This window comes from Cnephaeus nilssonii (assembly GCF_951640355.1).
Source record: "Cnephaeus nilssonii genome assembly, chromosome: 19".
NCBI lineage: Eukaryota > Metazoa > Chordata > Mammalia > Chiroptera > Vespertilionidae > Cnephaeus > Cnephaeus nilssonii.
The window spans coordinates 266,726-290,687 of NC_137090.1; the positions used below are offsets into that span (position 1 = coordinate 266,726).

The following is a 23,962-nucleotide window of genomic DNA, read 5'->3' on the forward strand; positions in this document are numbered from 1 at the left end:
CACCGTCCGGGAGTCGGGGAGGGAGCAGCAGGCCCCTCCTGCCCAGTTCTGCCAGCGCCAGACATCCACCATGCCAGGCGTTGTCCGTCTCCTGAAAACTGAGAGCACACAGAACACTGAGACCACAGAGCTTTCCGGCAGGCCCCGTGTGCAGAAGCCCAAACCTGATGCCCAGAGCCTCCCCAAAGCCCATCTGTGAATTTAAAACATCAGCAGCTGGCACAGGAAATACAATACTCGGATCACACTGGAGAGCACGCGGCTGCTGCCCTGGGAACCACAGCCCCGCTACAAAATCAGAGTTCATAAAAATGACAAAATCAAGGCACTGTAGTATTTGAGCTTCAACTCAGGAGGACAAGAGAAACTGCACTAAGACTGCTGGGCTGGAGAAAGGCCCGCACACCTCACCAGAGATGTGTCTTTTGGGAGAAGAAAATGTTCAATGCGTCGGGTAGGGGCTTCAGGAGGGAGGCCGTGAGTGCAGCGATGAAAGGGAGGGAGGAAAAGGGGGAGTTCCATACAAAGGAGCCTGCCCTGGCTGGTTTGGCTCAGTGGATAGAGCCTCGGCCTGCGGACTGAAGGGTCCCAGGTTCGATTCCAGTCAAGGGCATGTACCTTGGTTGCGGGCACATCCCCAGTAGGGGGTGTGCAGGAGGCAGCTGATCGATGTTTCTCTCTCATTGATGTTTCTAACTCTCTATCCCTTCCCCTTCCTCTCTGTAAAAAAACAATAAAATGTATTTTCTTTTAAAAAGGAGCTTTAACTGACCAGAGGGAAGAAGCAGATAAAAGAGCTGGACACAGACAGCCATCCCTGGAGAAGGAGCCAGAGGAAAAGCTCCCAAATCCCATCTCAGAGCTCCGTCCTCTCTCAACAGCAAGACACTCCACCGGGGCCACGACAATGGCCACCCCCTCAGTGGCCACCTGGGGACACCTCTGCGCCCAGCAGGGTCCCAGCACCATCAGCACACCCATCACCACGCCACCAGAACAGAACTCCAGGAAGATGCCCTCAAATGAGCCAGCAGAACTGCCAGGTAAGACAGGGAAGCCCGCACTGTCTGTTCCTCGTCCAGGGCCCCGGCCTCCCAAGAAGTGTCTGTTTCTGCGGGAAGTGAGCTGTCTCCACCAGAAGACACCCCGACCACGTGAGCGCCATTATTCTGAAAAAGATGACCCACATCTGACACCCTGTTTCCTGCCCTCCTGACACTGTCACCAAGCAGCTCCAGGCGAAGTGCAAGAAGAAACCTGCTCAGGAGCACGGGCTCCGAGGGACGCTCGAGGAGCAGCCTCGGTGACTAACACACACTCCTGAGCGCCCGGCAGTGCTGACGGTGCACTTTCCATACTCAGTGGCAATCCTAAACGAAAAGCCACCAGCTAATGAGGGCAGGAGTGCAACCACTGGCCCAGCAAACAGCACCCGTTCTCCAACACCTGCTTCTGAAACCAGGAACACTTACAGCATAAACCCCCGGGAGTCACTGCTCACTACGCCTGTCTCCAATGCGCACACACACCTGGGAGCACCTTGCTGCCTGGGCTCTGCCCTGTCCCAACCTGCAGGCCCCAGGCTCACACCCGTGTCAAGGGCAGACCATCTGCCACCAGACGTCCTGCAAGGCTGGGACAGGTACAACACAACCACCACCACGTGTGGCTGTTTACATTGAAATCCGGCAAAATTAAAGTAAAACTTACAATTCAGACCTCAGTGATGCCAGCCTCTTTTTATAAATCGCAGTAGTCACGGGTGGCTCGTGGCTGCCCTAGAGGCAGATCCAGAACATTCCATCACCACAGAATGCTCCCTGGGACAGTGCAGACCACAGGTTCTCTCTAAGAATACCTATGTGTGTGTATGTTCAAGACCGACTTTTTTCCTTAAGGTTTACAAAATATAACAAAATCTAAGCTGATAAAATAAACGTATCAGAAATACCGGGAGTTCTCAAATTCACTTCAAACACAAAAACACACGTAACTCTGGGGCTCTGACAAGAAGCTCGATTAAAGAAAATGTAAAAGGTCGGAGAGAAAACCCACCGCCTCCCGCCAGAAGGGCACCTTCCGCTCCCCTCCCACCCCCGCCCTGCACGTACCTGAAACAGTCCAGCACCGACCCCACCACGTCATCGGCCAGCTCCTGGGGAAGCCTTCCCGCCACCCTGCCGATTCTGGAAGAGAAGGCCAGGGCATTCATCAGCACCGCCAGCCCATCGTGGGGCCACAGCCAGACCAGGAGCCATCCAGCCATCTGCCCCCCCAGAGAAGGGGAAGCAGAGGCTGACCCAAAGCCAGAGCACACACTGCACTCCAGTCACTGCCCCACGGGACGCCACGAGGCCGCCATAAACACACATCTGTGCGCCTCTAAGGACGGATGCAAAGCGTGGGCATGCAGCACCCAGCACCTGCAGACCCTCCCGCCTGGCGGGAGGCCCCACTTCCAGTGGACGCCAACCATAGGCTCCCGTCAGGCTACCTGACGTGGGACCAGCACCCCTGCATAGCCCCTGCCAGGCCGGGTCCTGGCCGAGCTCCCAGGAAGGCCCCTCGCTGCCAGCCCATCCCAGTCCAACCAGGCGTGACTTTGGGCTCAGAGGTTGCCCGTGCTCCCTGCAGCCTGAGTGCTCGTGTATCTGGATGATCAGCTCAGAAGCCCAGGGGAACCTCTGGCTAGGGGGGAGAAGCCCAGGGGAACCTCTGGCTAGGGGAAACCCCTCCACCACCACCCTCCACCCCCACCCCCAGCATCTTCACTCCATTTTACGTTTCTCCACAAGAGGGCTCGTGGACATCTTCAACCTCTACTGTGTACTTGGGACCCCGAGTGCCCTCACCCTATGGTAGATTCTGCCTTGTGGGAGGCCTGGCCCTGCTGGGCGGCGCCTTCTGTGTAGGCATAACAGAGGATGCCGGCCAGCCCCATCCTGGGAACCCCGGGATTAAATGGGGCCTCGAGTGTCTGTGGGGGTGGGAACACGGGCGGGTGAGACAGGCACACTGGCATATACTAATTCTGCCCATTCTAGACCAAAAAAAAAACAAAGAAATAAAGGAGCAAGTCAACCTCAGTGATTATCTTTAAAATTAGGACATAAAACAACAAATGTAAATTAGAAAAAGCCCCAGTTCTCAGATTCCACATGAAGTGCTGAATTAGGTGAGGGGTCTCGTTCACAAGCCGCCAGCCCCCACTCTCAGCGAGATGGCGTCACCTACCCTTTGGCCGCAGACCACCGCACGACTGTGTCTTTGTCCTTCAGCCCGACCAGCAGCTGCTCTGGAGAAGACATGAAGGAAGGTCCGTGAGTGCCTGAGTCACTGCCTCCCTCCCAGCTTCAGGCACCCACCCCTCACTTCACTGAGCGCGCTCCATGGAGGGAACTACGTTAATTCTCACGACAAGAAAAGAACGTTTCCTTCTCTGTTCTAAATCATTTGAAGCCAACTTTTGCCATGTGCCTCGGAAGCACATTCACCTGAGTGGCCACGGCACAAAGCACCAGGAAAGCCAGAGTCAACAGGGACCTGAGCCAGCGAGCAAGGGCCCCAGAAAACACAGGAGCTGCACGGGAACAGGGTCTTGAGGATGGGCCAGACTTTAGGAAGAGCCACACGAAGGCCGGCCGGAAGGAAGGTGGACGGTGTGAGAGCCCTCATGGTAAGGGCCTTACAAGCCCAGGGGGTGGAACTTTGACGGAGGGCCCCGGGAAGACCTGCCGTGGAGGAGGAACAGGAGCCTGTGCAGGCGGACAATTCTCTGTGATGGGCATTCTGGGACCTTGGGGGTGCGATCAGGGAGGGGTGAGACTGCCTTCAGCACAGGGAGCCTGGAGCAGTGCATGCCAGGGTGGGAGCCCACCAGTGGGAGCCAGAGACTGACCAGGAGTCGGCAGAGGCCGGCCCTGCGTGTGGGGCCTGGTCCATGAGGCAGGGGTGGGGGAGCAGACTCTGCTGATGACTCTGCCCCTGTGTTCAGCAGGAGCTGCCACCTGGGGTGAGAGTGGGGCAGGTGGAGAGCTCTGTGAGGTGGGAGTGGGTGGCTGGGCCAAGGAAGTTGAGCTCGGAGCTCCAGGTGAGGCCTGAAGTTGGAGGTACACAGGGAGTGAGGTGGAAATGAGGGTCAACAGTGGGATTCTCGGGGTCCAGGGCCCCAATCGCCATGGGTATGGATGTTCTCGTGGGGATGGGGCTGGACTGCAGGCCACATGCTCAATGGACACAAAGAAGGTCATGTGACAATGGCACAAATGGGAAAGTGGGGGTGCAGTCAACAGATTGACCTCAGAGCCTCCACCAAAGCGCTGCATGGAGCAAGTGGGGCCAGAGCCTCGTCTCCCACCCACCCAGACAGCCGCTCAGGCTGCAGGGCACGCACCAATCACGCTCTCCACCTCCTCGGGGACGTCATAGCCCTCCTCGCTGTCAGGAGTCTCGACATGTGTCCGGGCCTCCCTCTGGCTCTGGGTGCTGGCCTGCAGGTTAGCAGCCAAGGAGCGGCAGCCACGCTGGTACCTGCAGGGACCACAACTGACCTTAGGCCCACTGTCTAGCTCAGAGCCTAGCAAACAATCTTGACAATGTAAATCGACACCTGAGTGTCACTTGGAATCTGAACCTGCGGAAATTGCAGGTGTTTGTAGGGACACAATGGGAAGGAAGAAAACAGTATTCACTGTCATCAGCCAAGACCACCAGGAGAAGATGACTAACCGTAGCCACAGAATCAGACCCGAACTCCCAAAGACTCAGAGTCCTCAGTGCCAGCTGCCACGTCTGCAGGTGGAAAGGCAGGTGGTAAAGCAGCCGGCGGCATTGGAACCACCCACAGGCCTCATCCTCACTCAGAGCTGGCAGCACCTTGCCACACGCCCCCCCTCCCAGCCCCGCCATCACCCCAGCGCTCCAGCTAGTCCACTGCCAGCCCCTACAGATTCTTCCCGCCACCCACCAGCCTCCTCCCCAGCCAGCAGAGGCCACGGCACCATCTCCCGCCAGCACAGGCTGGTTCAGCTGTACGATTCTGCCCAGCTCTTGACCCTCTTGCTGCCTCAGTTTCCCCACCTAAACAATGCCCGACACAGAGGGCTGCAACAATGATGGGTGAGAGGATGTGCACCAGGCACTCAGACCAGGGCCCTTCCTTCTGGAAGGTGGCAAGCACACAGGGCCTGCCTCGTGGGTGGCCAGGACAGGCCTGGAGCATTAAGAGTGCCCAAGTCAAGTTACAGAACAAGTGCTGGGGGCTGCAGCCTGAGGTCAACTCCAGAACCCAGGACTCGAACACCAGCGGACACTCAGCTGTGGCCTTGATAAGTCTCTTTCTGGGTCTCGGTTTCCAGCTTAGCAGGCAGCTCTTTGGGTGGCCCACCTCCAAACACTCACACAACCCCTCCCTGGGGTTCAGCCCGACCCAGTGACTGGCTTTTGTGGGGACATGGCCCTGAGATGAGCCATGAAGAGACTCTGGCCTGTGTCCCACGGACCCTCCCGCTCTAAGAGCTGCCTTGAGAGAGGCCCCTGGGAGAAAACTGGGGGAGAAGCTCGCCTGCCCTGGCCTGAAGATGGCAGCAGCCCGTCTACATCTTCAAGAAGTCTTGTGAGAGCCCCGGACAAGATGGCCCAGCAAAGCTACACCCAGATTCCCGACCTGCAGAAACGATGGTATTAAAAAGGCATTGTTGCCAAGACCGGTTTGGCTCAGTGGATAGAGCGTAGGCCTACGGACTTAGGGGTCCCGGGTTCGATTCCCGGTCAAGGGCACGTACGTTGGTTGCGGGCACATCCCCAGTGGGGGGCGTGCAGGAGGCAGCTGGTCGATGTTTCTAGCTCTCTATCTCTCTCCCTTCCTCTCTAAAAAATCAATAAAACATATTTATAAAAAAAAAAAAGGCATTGTTTAAGCTGCTCAGTCTTAGGTTCTCTGTTACACAGCTGTGATACTGTGATTTATAATAAATATACAGGGTGGGGAAAAGTAGGTTTACAGCTGTGGTATGTGAAACAACTGTCTTTTGTTATGTTAACTTTTGTATTCTTTTCCATATTAACTGTAAACCTATTTTTTATGTTTTTTATTTGAGAAAAAGAGAGAAAGATTGATGTAAAAGAGAAATGTCAATCAGCTGCCTCGTGCACACGGCCTATTGGAGATAGAGCCCCCAACCCTGGCATGTGCCCTGACCGGGAATTGAACCAGCAACCTTGTGGTGCATGGACCCATGCTCAACCTACTGAGCAACACCAGCCAGGACTGTAAACCTACTTTTGTCCTACCCTGTGTATTGGGTTTTTGTCCATCTCTGGATTAAGCGGTCTTTTATTATGTTAATGAGGTGGTTTTTAGAAAGCCCCTAAGGAAAGGGGGCTGGTTGCCAGGGGAACAAACCTTGTGGCTGGAGGGTTAGGAGGGGAAAGGGACTGGATGTTGAATCAATCACCATTGGCTAATGATCTAGTCAATTATGTCTGTGTAATGGAGCCTCCATAAAAACCCAAAAGAATGGGGTTTGGAAAGCTTCCAGATTGGTGAACAGAAGGTGGTGCTGGGAGGTGACACCTGGTGAGGGCATGGAAGGTCCACCCCGTCCCACACCTGCCCTGTGCATCTCTTCACCTGGCGGTTCCTTTCAAATCAGAAACACTCGAGAAGAAATGAAAGCAGAGGACACTCTATCAGTCAGTCTACTTCACCACCAAAAACACAAAACATGGCCCCGCCAAGTGACGCGCAGACCACACACGGCACGCCTCGGTCCACCCACCTCCACTTGGCCACCCTGGGCTTCAGGAAGGTCAGGCCCAGCCGCTGCACCAGCTTCACCCTGAGCTTCCGGAGCAGGGTCTGGTTGCTGTCCGGGATCCTGCAGCCGTCCAGGCACTTGAGAACAGTGGCAGCTGCGAACAACATGCGACTCAGTTTGGTGGAAGGATCTTACCCACCCCACCTCCAATGTGCACCATCTGTGTCTGATGTCTACAGCATTTAAACCACAGACGCTCCCACAGGACCCCCGAATGCAGTGATGGCCTCAGTTCACAATGAACCCCAAGCCCTGTGTCACGAAGACCCCTTCGTCCCACGTCATTTACCAAGTGCAGCGAGAGTGAAGCTGCTCAACTTCCTCCCTGTGAAGCAGCAGACCCAGAGGTTGGGAGAACAGGGCAGCCCCAGAGGGAGGAGAAGAGGATCTTCTCCGCAGAGAACAGCCTACGCTACAGCCTACAAAGCATGACACACACGGCTCTGGGGTCGCTGCTGTTTGCTGTTGTTTGACAGGGGAGCCAGCATCAGGCAGGAGTGGTCACAGCCGCGGGGGTGAGGCTGCCTGCCAGGAGTGGTCTCCATGGGCAGGGAAATGCTGCCAGGGCCGGTGGGGGGAATGAGGTGAACCTCGGGGGAAGCTGAGGCCACTACGGTGAATGGAATGGCATCTCATGTGAGAGACAAGGAGGGCAGGGTTTCAAGACAAGTTGTAACAGCATCGGAGTAATTTCCTGAAAGGCCCAGTGTGCAGCGAGTAACCGGGTGGTAACTGAAAACAGACCCATGCCCTGTGTATACAAGTCCACTGAGGACAACATGTGAAGATGTTGGGCAATCACTGCTCATTTTCTCAGGTGTGATAATGATATCAGGTTATGTCTTTAAAAGAGTCCCTACCTGTTAGGGACACAGACGCAGAGAGAGGCAGCGTGGGGTGGGTGAGGAGCAGCAGCAGAGTGCCACGAACGGCAGTCTGAGGCCTCGGATAGAACATGGGGTTCGCTGTACCATCATTCTCTCTGACTTTATACGTGCTACAAAGTATCCATAATGAAAACACCTTTTAGAAAATAGACCCTACTAGTCAAATCTGATTCATACATCTTCTAAAACACAGAAATCCCTCTGCATCCAGGTAGCACACCTCTCTGCAGCCTTATTTTTATAAGTTGAGGTTCTATATAATATTAAGGGAATGAGATAAAAGCACAAAAGATGTGGCCATATCTACAGGAAGAACACAGCTGTGACTGGGACCCCAGGAAGTGGGCCGAGTCACTGGAATCCAGACCCAGCGTCAGGAGCCCTGACCTCCTGGAAAAAGCCCAAAAGTCAGATTATCCCCCCGAGGTTTTTTTCATTCCTCCCAGCGGCCCCCCCACACACACAAAACACTACAAACTAGGACAGTGTCCTGATACAGCATGTTACGGATTTCTGCACCTGCAAATAACACGTTAAACAGGCACACTCAGATAAACTCCCCTGGCAAACACACCCTCTTAAGAAAGAGCCTTACCATAGGGTAAACAGTCATCACGTTTTCCATGCTTAAATATTTGTGCCTAAAAAAAAAAGAAGTTCTATTAAAATGCTGCCGATTCATTTACAAATTTAAAACGAACAAAAAAAATCAAAACAATCCTTTGCTCCTTCCAGAATTTCTCTTCTGGACACTCATCACCGAAAAGCAAGAGAGCAGCTTCTGAAGGTGATGAAAGAAGTTACAGAGACTGGAGCCTCCAAAAGGGCATCGTAAATAGGGGTGCGGTCACGTATGGGGGGGCTTCATCGGGACACGTGCCCACAGTGAATTATCAGGAGAGTAAGGCACCTCACCAGGCCTCTACGAGTACCTGTGCATACATAAAGGTACCCAAGGACAAACGCTGCAGGTCCGAGGGTGGCACACAAAGGTAGGACCCAAGGACTTGTGTCTGACGCCTCACCCATCCTCAGTCGATAAAGGCCTCCGGCATCAGGAGCAGAGACACGACACCCCCGGGGTCCAGGCCTACCAGCCTCTCCACAGAATCCACACACAAACAGCAGCTGCTGTTTTAAACCACAGGCGTGAGCTGACATAATGAACTCCCTACTTAGGGACCCTGTGAGGGACTGAAATGTCACCCTGCAGGCAAGGGGGCTACTGCCTAACCCTGGACACAGTGAACCATTAGATTCTAACTGGACAGACTGACACTGCGCAGTAAAGAGGGCACGTGGAAGGGGGTGAAACTAAGTATGAGGCATTTCCAGGAAAGCTAATGAGAGGCCTGAAGTAGGACGGAAAGTGTGCAGGGAAGGACAGACAGACGCCCAATGGTGCGGAAAGAGCGGGCAGCACCGACTCCTGCCAAAGCCCCTCTGGTCTCCCTCTCTAAGCAAGAACCTGAAATGCTCTCACCGGTGAGCATTCTGTCTCTCTCTTTTTTAATCCTCGACCAAGGAAATGTTTTTATTGATTTTGAGAGAGAGGAAGGGCAAGAAAGAAAGGGGGGAGGGAGAGAGAGATCGATGTGAGAAACATTGATTGATCCGTTGCCTCCTGAACGTGCCTGACCAGGAATCGAACCCGCTTTGTGTGTGTGTGTGTGTGTGTGTGTGTGTGTGTGTGTACAGAATGACGCTCAAACCAACTGAGCCACCCACCCAGAGCTAAACATCCTTTATTTGCCAAATTCCTGACATGAGCAGACCAGGAGGGCAGAAGGGGTGAAAAAGGAGGAACAAAAATCAACTAGGATAAGGACTTTGTTTTTGTTTGTGGGTGTTTTTCACTTAAAATGGGGCCATTACCACTACCCTTCACAGGAGCGCGCTCCGAGACTGTGAGCCGAGCACCGGGAGGAAGCGGTCGGACAGAAGGCATCAGACTGAGCAGTGTGCAGAAAGCACACGCGTCACAGAGGCCAAGGGCACCCGGCTGTGAGAGGAACAGCAGCACCACACACTGAGAAATGCCCGCACATCTGTTGTTTAGAAACAGCCCAGCTCAGGTGCAAACAGCTGAGTTTCCTGGTGATCACTCTAAACAGCCACCCCTTTTGATTGCTACCCTCCCGCTTCCCCTCCCCGGGGCATGTGCGCCCGGCGGGTGAATCACAGTGTCAGCTCAGGAGCAGGTCCACCCAGCTGCCAAGCAGGAGATGCTGGTCCGAGGTTCCCTGAAGCACCATCAAGTCAGGGCCAAGAAAAGCAGCTCCACCCCAGGCCCAGGGAGAAAGGGCCCCACAGCACATAACTCATGGCGCCCGGGAATTCTCCTGTGAGGTGGTGCACAGTGGACCCCGCTGGGCACCTACCGCCCTGTGCCTGGCCCCTGGAAGAGCTCCGAGCAGACCGGACAGAGCTCGTGCGGACGGGCTGCCTCATTCCGTGCTCCTGGTCTCACCCCAAAGCTGAGAGTGGTACCATGCCCTGTTGTGGCAGTCATGACACACGAAGAGGATGAAACAAACAGGAAGGACCGTCGGCACCCAAAGCAACCAGCTCCGGGCTGGACGCCTTTCCAGGCACGGCCCATGGCCCTCACCTGTGGGAAGAGCCCACCCAGGGCCACACCTTCCCTGCAGGGCAGCAAGGCTGAACTGGGGCTTCGTCCTTGACTCCCTCACGGAACAGCCAAAGCACGTTACACAGGATCCCCTCACTCCCGCCCGAGGCCCCCTCCAGCTGCTCCTTCCACTACCACCGACTGCAGCCTGGAGCTCTGCTGACTTAAAAATGAAAGTGAGGGGCATCTCAAAGGGCCCCCCGCCGCCGCCGCCGCCCCAAGAAATAACAGCAGACTGACACTGGGCAGAGAGCACAGCGCCGTGGGGCAGCCAGCGAGCACCAAGCCTGGCAAGGAGGGAGAGCCTCACCGCACAGCCCAGCACCCAGCACCCAGCACCCAGCACCCAGCACCCTGGTTTGCTGCAGGGCTGGGGAGGAGGGAGAAGCGACAGAAAGCACACAACTCTGAACACAGGGGGTGTGAAGCAGGGGTGCCCAGGACCAAGGGGAGAAACAAAGAACTGAGGGTCAAGGGTGAATCAGGGGAGAAACGTCAGCCGCCCACGGACAGAGCCTGAGGGACACCTGCATCAGGGGAAGGGCGAGGTCCGCAGGAACCATGCCCTTAAAAAGGCAGCCGCAAGCTGGAGGAAGCGGCAAGGCGCCCCCCAAGGGCTGCAGAGGAGGCCAGGGGCCAGGAACAGGGGACACCAGCCACGGGCCCTCTCTGTGCTCCCCCATCAGAGAGGCCCCTTGCCCTCCAAGCCTGGGCCTGGCCAGGCTGCCTGGGAGCAGACACCTGTCCAGCAGGACACGTAGCCTCAGTACACAGCAGGTGTACAACCCAGCCTGCCAGTGAATTCAAGGCGTGCCCCACAGCACACAGGTTTCAACAGGACTTAAGCACCCCCGTGCTGCCTGCTCCGCGAAGAATGCTGAGTTACATGAAATTAAAATAGTGTCAGAGGTGGCTGCTCGGCATCTTTAATCCCACGAGGAAACTGAGGATACCTCCTCCCCCCGCCCCCCCAATTCTATATTTGCACAATTCAAATGGTTCTCTTCAAATGGTTCTCAGCACAGTCTCCTTCCCCCAGAACCCTGCCCCAGGCTAGTGTTGTGACTAAGAAGCCCAATTTGGACAATTTGTCCTCTGGCCAAACTGAACCTTAAAGGAAACCACTGGGTGCTGTTCTCCACGGAACACTAAAAGAAAAGAAACCAAAGCCACCCTGAGAACTGTTTTGGATAATCAAGTGGCTTCTTTTTATCTTCAAAGAGCGACAGACAGTAATTAGCCTTCACACCACCCTCTGAGCTAAGAGGTTTGTTATTTCCCCTCCAAGGTGGGTGTGGAGCAAGGCGCTCACCTCTGCCTGGGGTCACTGGTGTTGCTACAGAGTCTCCAGGCTCCAGACTGGCCCACTTACATCAGCCTCCTTGGGGCAGCCAAGTGCCCAGGGCAGAGCCACTCCACGCTGGGCTGGGAGGTGCAGGCCCTGGGGCAGCTGCTCCCACCTGGGCAGAGGCTGTGCACGGCCCCTCACAGTGCACTGGGGCGGCTGCAGGTGCTTTCGGCCTGTTGCTGACCAGGCTTTATACGTGGCTGTTTGCTACTGTTTCCCCTCTAACAAGAGGTAGCCCCTTGTCCATGACAAAAAACTCCTTGTGAAGGGGAGATGCCACCCTAACAGCTGGTGAACAGGAGAGCAGTCTGCGCCCCAGATGGCAGCAGCAGCACTTCGCCGGGGAAGGAGGCGTTCCCACCCCATCCCAGCCCTTGCAGGACGCAGACAGAATCTCCCATCACCGTGCAAGCCGAGATGGCAGCACCTCCACCGAGTGAGCAAGGCCACAGCAGAGCCACGTGACAGCCATTCTGTTTTAACTTCTGTTTTCCTCCCTGAACTTCCTCAGCATCAATCCTAACGTTTTGGTCGGGACTAAACCGAAGGTGCTTTAAAAGCTGGAGCAAAGGGCCTTGCAGTGCAATCAGGTTGCCAAACACTTGTCTCCCTCCCACAGGAGTTAAAAATCATCGCTGCAAGAGGCATGTGCTTCAAGGGAAATACAAGTTAACTCCTAGTTTCGATGGTACTTGTTACGAGTTCACCTGTTTCGCCTAACCCACACTAATGAACAGGTGGATAAAAACGAAGCCAAGTGCATCAAAGGGAGCAGCTGAAATCCTGAAGCACAACACGCCTGCAAGTCTCATCATGCACGGCAGACGCCCGGCCTCTGCGGTTCAGGTCTGACGAGCTCATGGCGAAACCGCTCGCTCGCCCAGGAGAGCTCTGCGTTCGGCTTGGCTTCCTCATGCCCAGGTGGCAGCAACAGCAATTAGGCCAAATTGCTCCTTCAATTAAAGACAAGGACACAGGACACAACCCCAGAAAGACCCTAGACTTCCCAAAAGGGATGTGCCTGCCCTGCGGCCACTGCTTCCGGCAGTTTCATGCGTTCACTTCCCAGGAACTCCACGGCTGCGTCAGGCAATTGCTCACTCTCTCTAGCAGCTGTCTCTCAGATTGCTGAGGTGCGGCCCACTCACCACCCAGCACCCTGCCTGGGGAGGGGGCACACCTTCCTCACCCTTTGCCCACACAGGGGTGTGGGCAGAAGGCTGAGCTTCTTTAAGCCTTGAGGAAGTCCTTTCACCCCTCAGGGAGAGGAAACAGAGGACTTCCCTTCGCCTAAGGATGGAGCTCCGACAGCCAAATAAAGCGCACTCCCCACCCCGGCTGGTGGGGGCCACAGGAGAGAATGCCAGCCCCTCCCACAGCTGGAAGCAGGCTTGGTATTGCTGTTTAATGCCCGGGCCTGCCGCTTGGGAATAAAAAATCAAACAGAAAATGTGGGAACACTCTTGAGATAGAGCACAAGATGATCAACAAAAATGTGAGGAAAAAGAAACCTGTGGACAGAGTGGCCCCAGGACCTTCTCAAGCCAAGGAATATGCTTCAAGGGAAATGAAACTCATCTCCTAGTTTCCAGAGTACCTGTTACAAGTTCACCTGTTTCACCTAACCCACACTAATGATCGGGTGGATAAAAATAAAGCCGGAGCCCAGGGACAAGGAAGCCATTGGGGCATTCTCACGGGGACTGAGCACACAGGTCCCCCACCACCACCCCCACTGCCTGGCACAGGGGACCTGCCTCCCTGCCTGCAGGTGCCTAGGGCGATGCCACACTCGGGTGGGTCTGCCAGTCTCCCCTGCAGGCCACAGTGTATTGACTGACAGGCCCCAGCTACACTTTGTCAGACCTGCCATGGTTTTTCCATGACCTAACACTTCTTAAAGTGACTCATGAAAAAAATTAGGACTCCACTTATACCCAAACCTTCAAATAAACCCTCTCAACCCCATCCACCCTCCTTCACCAGAACCGCCTCCAACATAAATGCATTGCCTCAGGATCCACGCCACAATGGCCCAGTGGGCACACGCCATGACCTGCACCACCCCCTCCCTGCACTCCACACTGGGCAGCCTCCCAGGAGAGCCTCCCCCTGGCCAACTTCCATCACAGCAATTAAACCGAAAATCCCAGTAAAATCCTAACCACCACCACCACCCCGCTCCCCCGCCATGCAGCTGGAATGAGAGCCCCTGAGGGCACAGGCAGTGTATCTACCCAAGCAGAACACCCCGTGTTCATCAATACGACAGATGTGCAGACAAAATTTTAAAGACCTCATAAACAAAAACACTTAATTACATTGTTTTTAGAAAACAATTGTTACCTACCCAAGAAAACGGAATATACATGCTCAAACACTTCTACACTCAAGTTCAGATTAGCATTAGCCACAACCACAAGAGCTAAGCCCCAGAAGTGGACGATCATCCGGGCGTGAGCAGGAACGAGCTGAAGGCACCCTGTGGGTGAGCCTGACAGCATCACACTAACTGAGGAGCCAGACACCGAGGCCAAGGGCGCAGTGTATGCCTCCATCTGTGAGGCACCCAGAATAAAGGAGCTCATGGGGGGCTGAGGCAAGGGTGGGGGAGACTGTTGATGGGTGTGGAGTTTCCTTGCGGGGTGATGAGAATATTCTGGAATTAGATGTATAGTTCAGTGGATCTACCATCACCACAACAGTTTTTTTAAAGCTGAAATAGAGCGTACATCTATTCATAGAATAGAAAAAAGCATGAAAAACACATTACTTCAACAGGAATTCTGGAAATGTTTTGTTTTTCCAGATTTTCTTTTTTTTACTAATTTCGGAGAGGAAGGGAGAGGGAGAGAGAGGTAGAAATATCTATGATGAGAGAGAATCATGGATTGGCTGCCTCCTGCATGACCTACACTTAGGACCGAGCCCTCAACCCGGGCACATGCCCTGACCAGGAATCGAACCATGACCTCCTGGGTCATAGGTCGGTGCTCAACCACTGAGCCACGCTCGCTGGGCCAGATTTTCTTTTTAAATGTCTCAAATATTCTCATCATTTGAATGGCAATCCCTCCTGAAGACAATGGTAACATGAAAGAAACAGAGACCAAGCGGCCACCTCCCTCGGTGCCCAGAGCGTTGGGGAGAAAGGGCTTTCCTTGCGAGGGGCCCCTGGCAGGCCAGCCATCACCAGCTTACCTCCCACATCCCGTGCCCACTGCCTGGGTAATTACACCATCGCCCCACTTTCCACCAGCCCTCCTGGCCTCCTACACCTCATCAGAACCTGCAACAGCCAACGACAGCCGACAACACCCAAGAGCATGACATCACACTGAGTCACGGGTCCAAACACCTCCATTTAAACAGTCCAAAGTGTCCTGTTCTCCTGAAAGTGGGCCGTCGGCCTCTACAGCCTCACAGACGAGGGCAGGACCCACATCACCCCCACATCACCCACTGCAATTACAGAGCAGGTGGAGCCACCAGCGCTGCGAGGGGAAGCCAGCCCCAGAGCTTCATGCACGGGCAGCCCCTCTTCTAGGGAACTTTCCTCATTAGGTAGAAGCAGGACGGCCAGGAAAGAGTAATGTCAGCTCTGCAGTTAGCCCAGTTGTTACAAACACCCTAGCCTGAGTATCTGCACAAAATCAAGTTTTAAATCACCTGCCTGATTTCATTAGAGCCGTTCCCATAATTATACTCCCTTACAGCAGGAAACCCCAGAAGGACACGCCCGTCAGCCCGCCCATGGGCCTGCTCGCCCCAGCTCCTTGGGCACCACTGCCCCCTGGCGGCAACACGCAGGCCGACGCGGCCCATCTCCACTGGAGCAGAAAGCCCTCGCTGACAACCCACGGCCAGCCCTGGGCAGGCCGCAGGTCCAGTCCAAAGCAGCGAAAAGGCACTTGGCTCACTGTCCTGTCAGGGCTGAATGCCTTCCTGTGTTCCAAGCACTTCAGAACAGAGTCAACAGACTTTGTCCCACTGTGTAGCTCCTCAGCTGACCACTAAAGAGCCCCCTCCCCCCGGGCGGTGTTTACCAGGGCCTGCAGCATCCCGTCCATGGTGATGACGCCCTCGATGGTCTGGAAGGAGGAGCGGGCCAAAGTGCACAGGCTCCAATCCAGGAAATCCGCCATCTTCTGTTTGACATCGGGCCGTGTGATAAACCTGCCAGAAGGGAACACAGGCAGGTCGCAGCTCAGCCCAAGCCCAACGTAGGAGAACTCACCAACACCCCAATCTAGGAAACGAAGACACTGCCCAGACTGAGGTCCTCAGGTAGCGATTCCCCACCAAGACCTCTCTGAGGTCACGCGCAGTCCCCACCACTCCCCTCTCCTCCCCACTGGGCCTCCACTCATCCCGAGGCCCCATTCGCCACAAGACGACCTTGACCTATCCCCATGGCTGCCCTGGGCCCCACCAATGTCCACTCCTCAGCCCTCCCTCCTCCCCGGAATGCCACGCCCCCACACGCAAGGCCTGGCCCAGCAGCAGACCCCACATCGCTCTCCCTGCATCTGCCGTGGGTCTCCCTTCCCCATTACAGCGCTCCAGCTGGTGTCCACGGCCCCACATCCCTGGCATCTGCTCAGCTCTCCACCCTCAGGACGCAGATGGGTGTGCTGGCTCTCCCCCACCCTCTTATACACCTGGTCTGGGCTGGCAGCCGCCCTCCAGCTCCCACACCGAAGTCCAAGAACTCTATTCCTCCCCAGCCCATCCACACGCCAACCCCCCAGCTCTGACTCTGGCTCAGGCTGAGCCCCTGCCTCCTAGGGGAGCTTGCAGTCGGGGGGCAGAAACATAGGAAACAAGCAAATAACATGAAGAAAACAGTTGAGTAAGGGGAGGGTGGGAGACAGTGCAGCCTCCAAGAGGCACAGGGACGTGTGACCAGAGAACGTCAGAAGGAGGCCACTGTAAGGACCTCACACTCCCTCAGCAGCCCCACAGAACACACGGAGGGATGGTGGACCCCAGCGACATGGAAGCACATGCTCAGGGTTCAGGCTTGATACCTGGTAGGGGGCTTGCAGGAGGCAGCCAATCAAGTTTGCCTTCTCACATTGGTGTTTCTCTCTCCCTTCCCCTTCCTCTCCCTAAAAATCAATAAACTATTTTTAAAAAGGAATATGTTTACAGGAGAGGTCCCAAAGACACAGATAAACAAAAATGGAAAAGATATCTACCCCACAGATAAAAATACACATTTATAGAAACAGGATCCTTCTACACAAAGACCTCTGAATCCTCCACTTCCTCCCTTTCAGAAGTGAAATCACAGCCCCACCTGCTCACACACGGAGCTCAGCCAGCACATGCGGGCATCTCAGAGATAAGCCCCAGAAGAGCAACCAGAACAATTACCAGCAAAACCTCAACTACAGAACTAGACGTATCAGAGGAGCAAAGGAAGTCTCGGCAAAGCATCTGTGGGACAGACGGCCACCCCGGACCATCGGTGGCACTATGACCACACGCTGGTAACTCAGTAACCTGGTCTAAGAGGGCAACAGCAAAGGTAAGGTGACAAACCCTATTCTGTGGAAGAACTTACTGTGGTTTTCTGTTTGTCTGTTTGTTTTTCACATCCGAGAATTTCACTGGACATGGCTCTGGGCCTGGCAGGCCCAGCTCATGGCCTCGCAGCTAGGGCTGGAGGACAGTGGTTCCATACAAAAAACCTCAGAGCACACAGTAACCCCACAAAGCAACACTCTAAAGATGATTACAGCTGAGAGACGGGAGGGCTGCTCCACAGATGTGCAAACAGGTCAAATCTTTATAAACATCCAGTGAAAACGACAACTCAAATTCATCCCTATACACAGAGCACTCTACGGCAAGTAAATGGGTGGGGGTGGCCAGAAGCCACCATCCTCACTGGTCAAGGGACCTGGATGGGTGGGGGCAACAGACGATAGGCACCACTGTGCATTTACAAGACCAACTACTTGGGGGGAGTGGGGCAGCTGCCCCGTGCATGTGTGTCAGGCTGTTCCTTCTGGGATGAGGAAGGTGGTCTTTACGGCATATTCTGTAGCTGGTGGGCTTAGAGAGGAGCTACTCTGTGGAGAGGATGAGGGCAACAATGAGACCGTAGAGACCCAGCACCTCTGCAAAACTGAGGATCAAGATCATGTCCACGAATAGCTGGGGCTACTGGGCAGTGCCCCGCATGCCGGTGTCCCCTACAATGCCAATGGCAAAGCCAGCTGCCAGCCCACTGAGTCCCACTCAGGCCAGCGCCCAGTTGGAGGAAACTCCTGTAGAGACTGATGCCTTCATTCAGGGAGCTGGCAATGAGGACTGCCACCACCAGGCCACAGATGGCAATGATGCCAGCCATGACCCCTAGGATGATGGACTTCATGATCAGCTCTGGTCGCCATGACGGACATGGCAGCGATGCCAGTGCCACTCTTGGCGGTACTACAGGCAGCACCCAAGGGGCTGAAGACCACAGCAGCTGAGGCACCCATGACTGCGAAAAAGGAGGCATACTCGGGGCCACCGCTCTTGACCTCAGACATGTCTGCGAGTGGGGCAGGGGCAAGCTCAGCAGGCCAAGGTGGGCGAGAACCAGCTGGGCGAGGCGGGCAGGCAGGTGGCAGCGAGCGCAAGGCGAGCAATCAGACGGCGGCTAAGGCTCAAACTTACTGTGTGTTTTTAAAGAAATTTATGGAAAAGTGAAATATTCACAAAACAGTGCTAAGTTACCCGTGAGGGGAAAGATCTATTGTATAACCACATGTGTTAGTAATTGTACGTTAAACAACAAAAAAGCAGAAAAACATAAATGACTTATAAAATCTATTAATAAGACTTCAAGCTTAAAAGTAAAAATAACTAAAATAAGAAGGGAAAGTTACTGTTTTGATTTTTTTTATGTTTTTGTTGTGTGTTTTTTTAAGAGAGAGGGAGAGAGAAACACTGATGTGAGAGTAGAACATCAATCGGCTGCCTCCCACAATCACCCCAACAACAGATCAAACCTGCAACCCAGGCATGTGCCCTGACTGGGAATTGAACCAGTGACCCATCAGTACATGGGATGACGCTCAACCAACTGAATCACACCAGCCAGGGCACCATTTTGATATTAAAAGTAAAACTTGAGGAGATCCAAGATGGCGGCATAGATAAACATCTGGGCTGCTGCCGTCCACAACAATTTCCAAAACTACAACTAAAAGACAGAACGTCTATCACCCAGAACCACGGGAAAGCTGGCTGAGCGGAACCTCTACAGCTAGACTGAAAGAGACAGGAGCAATCAGGGCACAAACGCTGAAAAACTGAGTTTAACCTTTTGCACTCGGATGTCGAGTGTGACTCGACACGGTTAGCATTAGAATAAAGGAATCGAGAAAAAAGCAAGCGAGTGCAAAGGGTTAAACTAGTAAACTTGCAACCCGGTACAGACAGCTCCAAAGCCTCCAAGCTCCAAGCAGGGAGAAGAGAACGGCAGTTCTCGCTGTAGCTCCTGCAGGGTGGCCTCAGACAGCAGCTGAACTGCACCCCATTGGAGATCCAGAAGCCAGTGTACCTAGAGGTCAGTGTGAGACACCAGATTTCAACTCCTCACATCCATAAGTGACACATTCGGGAGGCGGACTCAGTGAGCACCAAAGCCCCACTCAAACAAGCCCTGTACCACAAGCATGTCTCCAGCGCAGCAGTGCTTCCATTATAGACACAGCGGGTCCTCACAGCCAATTGGCCTGGAGGTCAATTCCTCCCAGTGCACCAACAGCAATCAAGGCTTAACTACAACAAGACTTTGCACTCAGCCCACAAAGGGGTGTACCAAGAGTGACCACCTAGGGTGATTGGGGAAGCTGAGCTACCGGCCCCTATAGGTCACTGACCACACAAAGCCACTCCATCAACACAGGGAGGCAGCCAAAATGCAGAGACACCGAAGCATGTCACGAATAGGAGATGGAGGAAAGTAAACTACTGGACGACACAGTGTTCGGAACCACATTTATAAGGTTACTCAAGAATCTTCTAAAAACCGCTGAGAAACTTGAAGAGACCTTCAAGGACCTTAATGAGAATACCAAAAAAATGGAAAAGGACCAGTTAGAAATTAAGCATACACTGTCTGAAATAAAGAATATACAGAAACTCAACTGTAGATCACCGTACCCGAAGAGTCAAACCAAATATCTGGAATATGAGGAAGCAAAAAACACCCAACCAGAGAGGTGGAAAGAAAGAATCCAAAAGTATGAGGATAGCGTAAGGAGCCTCTAGGACGGCTTTAAGCGTACCAACATCCGAATTTTTGGGGTGCCAGAAGAAGAGAGAGAGCAAGATACTGAAAACCTATTTGAAGAAATGACAGAAAACTTCCCCCACCTGGTGAAAGAAATAGACTTACAAGTTTAGGAAGCGCACAAAACTCCAAACAAGAGGAATCTAAAGAGGACCACACCAAGACACATCATAATTAAAATGCCAAGGGCAAAAGACAAAGAGAGAATCTTGAAAGCAGCAAGAGAAAAAGTTAGTTACCTACAAGGGAGTACCCATACGACTGTCAGCTGATTTCTCAACAGAAACTATGCAGGCCAGACGGGAGTGGCAAGAAATATTCAAAGTGATGAACAGCAAGAACCTACAACCAAGATTACTCTACCCAGCAAAGCTATCATTCAGAATTGAAGGTCAGACGAAGAGCTTCACAGACAAGAAAAAGCTAAAGGAGTTCATCACCACCAAACCAGGATTACATGAAATGCTGAAGGGTATTCTTTAAGAAGAGGAAGGGAAAAAAAAAGGTAAAGGTAAAAATTATGAACAACAAAAAGACATCAAATACATACCTACCAACAAGTGAATCTAAAAATCAAGTGAATAAAAAATCTGAAGAACAGAATGGACTGGTGAATATAATAGAATCAGGGACATAGAAAGGGCGGGGACGGACAATTCTCAGGGGGAAGGGGTCTGAGGGGTGCAGGAAGAGATTGGACAAAAATCTTACACCTATGGATGAGGACAGTGGCGGGGGGTAAGGGGGTGGGGTGGGGTGGGGTGGGGAATCAGGTGGAGGGGAACTATGGGGGGGGAGAGGAACTCCTGTAATAATCTGAACAATAAAGATTTATTATAAGAAAAATAAAAGTAAGACTTGAGTCCAAAGGAGAAAGTAAAAGGCCACCAACCACCTAGGGGAAAGAGCCCACCCTACACCTGTAGAACCTCAAGCTAGTGGCGAAGAAAATGCACCAAGAAACCCACAGATATTAGACATCAGGTCACAACGCGGGTAGGTAAAGCCTAAGACAAGAAACAAGTGTTGAACCTCACCAGCTCTCAGTACCTGACAACAGGGGACAGAACAGAGCCGTTTAACCAATGGTGACGTGAAGTGAGGTAACAGCAGGATGCTTACTCAATGAGACTGCGTGCATGGGCGATGCCATGGCAGTGCAGACAAAGAAATGCAACACAGGTACTGTGCACGAGAATTACAAATGTGTGTGGGGTTTTCCTAATTGTCTATGTTCCAAAATTTCCAACTTGCCTACATACAGCTCAGATTGCTTTTATAATTAAACAAAATCATCTGCTTTTAAAATTGATGTAATCAATAGGAATAAAGTCATGTGTTTCCATTGACAAGTGTCTATAAAAGAACACTCAAATCTAAATGTCTTGGCATCGCCGAAACCGGTTTGGCTCAGTGGATAGAGCGTCGGTCTGCGGACTGAAGGGTCCCAGGTTCGATTCCGGTCAAGGGCATGTACCTTGGTTGCGGGCACATCCCCAGTGGGGGGTGTGCAGGAGGCAGCTGGTCGATGTTTCTCTCTCATTGATGTTTCTAGCTCTCTGTCCCTCTCCCTTCCTCTCTGTAAAAAATCAATAAAATATATTTTTTTAAAAAAGAAAAAGAAAAATAAATAAATGTCTTGGCACCCACAGAACATCAAGCTACATAAAACAGCCGACGTTTCAGGTTCAGTTAGTAAAGAGCAACGGGAAGCTCCAGAACTACAGTAGTGAAGGGAAATCATCTGACCTCATTCGACAGGCAGCTCCCTCTGCAAAATACCAGCAAATAAGCAGGCAGAGGAGAAAAGCCACAAGCAACCCACCCTGCACACCATCACCATACTGTAACAACCCACACACAGACAGACAGAAATATGTGGATCAGAACCTGCCTGGAGCCTGGGGCATGCGTGCTATGAGGTGAGTTAACCTAGAGCAGCTTGAAGCCCTCATCCAATGCCCACTCCCGCCCTTTCCAGGAAGCTTGAAAGCAGAGCTGCACTGCAGCCTGGCAAACTGGCTGGAGCATTTTAATGCGCTGAAACCCGACCACAAGGAACACTTGCTCCTGTTGACCACCAGATGGCGAGGGAGAGTCCCATCAGTGGCTGAACCTGCCCCCATGCCAGGACTGAGTCTCTGCTGTGTCTTTCCCCTGGAGGCTATCAGGGAGGGAATAAAAGGTTTAGGGATTCACCTCCTCCACCCCACAGACTCAAAACTCCACAAAGTCAGGTTCAGCACAAATCTACCCAACCCTCAGTAATTCTGCTAACAAATAAACACATTTTTCATTCATAAAGTCACACACAGTATTGGTAAATATGGGGAAAAGGGGACTTTCAGTTTGTTCAACCTTTCCAATAACATCATTTAAAACACCTATGATGCTCATTCCACTTCTAGGAACTCATCCTTAAGAATCAATCAGAACAGTACAAAGTTTTATGCAGGATGTGCACGTCGGTATTAATTTTACTAACCAAGTGGCGGGAGAGCAGCCTACATGGCCACAGGAGGTTGGAGAAACCACATTCACACCGTGACCATGAGGCCGAAGACTGAAGGGAGCTCCAGGCCTGTCGGCACCTGGTACGGACACGCGTGGGCACCAAAACGCCCGCAGACAAGCGCCCACACACAGTGGCAGGACAAAGGACAAAAGCAGTTCCATCTCGGGGAGATGGAAGTACATGCGAGTTCTATTTGCATTTTGTGCTCTTCTTTATTTTCCAAAACACACACGATCACTTTTACAATCAGAAACCAATAGGCCGCCTTTCAGTCCTTGTCAAAGCCGCGGGGCCTCTGTCTGGCAAGCGTCTCAGGCAGCTCACTCCTAAAACCAGCTTCTTTCCTTCAGGCTTCTTACCCTCTGTGGTTCAGCAAGTGCCTTCACAGATCTCTCTCCCAATGCCCCTCAGTGCCCTCTGAATTAAGTGTTTCACTTCCCACGTTGAAAAAGGAGGCCATGGCTATAAGTATAAGGTGAACCGGAATCCCTAAGTGAGGTGTGGCCCGTTTCCCAATCAGAATATCCACAAGTTTTTAGAGCCAATTTCCAACTTTCACGAATATAGAGGAAACCCAAAAAAGCCAAGTTTCCTAATGTATTTTCTCTACGCACATTTTATACCAAGTCATACAAGATTTCAAAAAACGGCGTCCTTCCATCCTTACGTGTCAGCTCCCGCACATATTGGGCCCACCGCCTGGGTCGGCTTACCCAGCTCATCAGACAGCCATCCTATCTGTTTGCGGCCTGGACCATTGTTTAGTTAACCTAGGTGATTGGGGATTTTTATCCCAAGCCACAATGACCCAATCACAGCTCATGATCTGCAGTGAACTGCTTTCTAAGTGACTTTCAAAGTGCCACCACCCCAAAGGTGAGCTCATGCCCAGGTATAACTGCTACACCTATTCTAAATCTGCCCTCATCTCAGCTGATGGGCCTATCAGGTGGCCTCCTTGAACCCATAACCCAGTCTCAGGACTTCTGTAAGCCACTAACCCATAGTTGGGTGACCTGTGCATCCTGTCCCAGGACCTGATAACCTGTGAACCCCAGCCCACTGTCAGGTGACTGATGAGCCCCTAGATCATAACAGGTGACCTGTGAGACCCTAACCCAGCATCAGATGACCTGTGTGAGCCCCTAACTGGCACTGTCAGTGGTCATGAGGTTCACAAATCTCCCACACCCAAACAACTGGTGCTTCCTCAGAGACGGAACTGGGGAAGAGAAAACACCTCCCCAGACCCGTCAACCCAGGGGACAACACAGACACACAGGCAACACAGTATCCTGTCCTACATAATAAAAGGCTAATATGCAGCCGAAACCGGTGTGGCTCAGTGGATGGGGCGTCGGCCTGCGGACTCAAGGGTCCCAGGTTCGATTCCGGTCAAGGGCATGTACCTTGGTTGCGGGCACATCCCCAGTAGGGGGCGTGCAAGAGGCAGCTGATCGATGTTT

At 53.0% G+C, this 23,962-nt stretch overlaps 1 protein-coding gene and 1 pseudogene across 2 annotated transcripts in view; both read right to left on the bottom strand.

Moving 5' to 3' along the window:
* Window positions 1-23,962, bottom strand: part of TBCD (tubulin folding cofactor D) — a 102,566-nt gene that overhangs the window by 69,347 nt on the left and 9,257 nt on the right. Inside the window, exons 7-13 of the mRNA XM_079798159.1 lie at window positions 15,732-15,861; window positions 8,301-8,346; window positions 6,780-6,912; window positions 4,394-4,530; window positions 3,235-3,295; window positions 2,112-2,186; window positions 4-98 (exon numbers count right to left, since the gene is read on the bottom strand). Of these exons, the coding sequence (XP_079654285.1) occupies window positions 4-98; window positions 2,112-2,186; window positions 3,235-3,295; window positions 4,394-4,530; window positions 6,780-6,912; window positions 8,301-8,346; window positions 15,732-15,861 (677 nt within the window). The remainder of the gene's footprint in view (window positions 1-3; window positions 99-2,111; window positions 2,187-3,234; window positions 3,296-4,393; window positions 4,531-6,779; window positions 6,913-8,300; window positions 8,347-15,731; window positions 15,862-23,962) is intronic.
* Window positions 16,479-19,032, bottom strand: LOC307114382 (V-type proton ATPase 16 kDa proteolipid subunit c-like; annotated as a pseudogene). The gene has a single exon. The product of its transcript is annotated as a V-type proton ATPase 16 kDa proteolipid subunit c-like (transcript).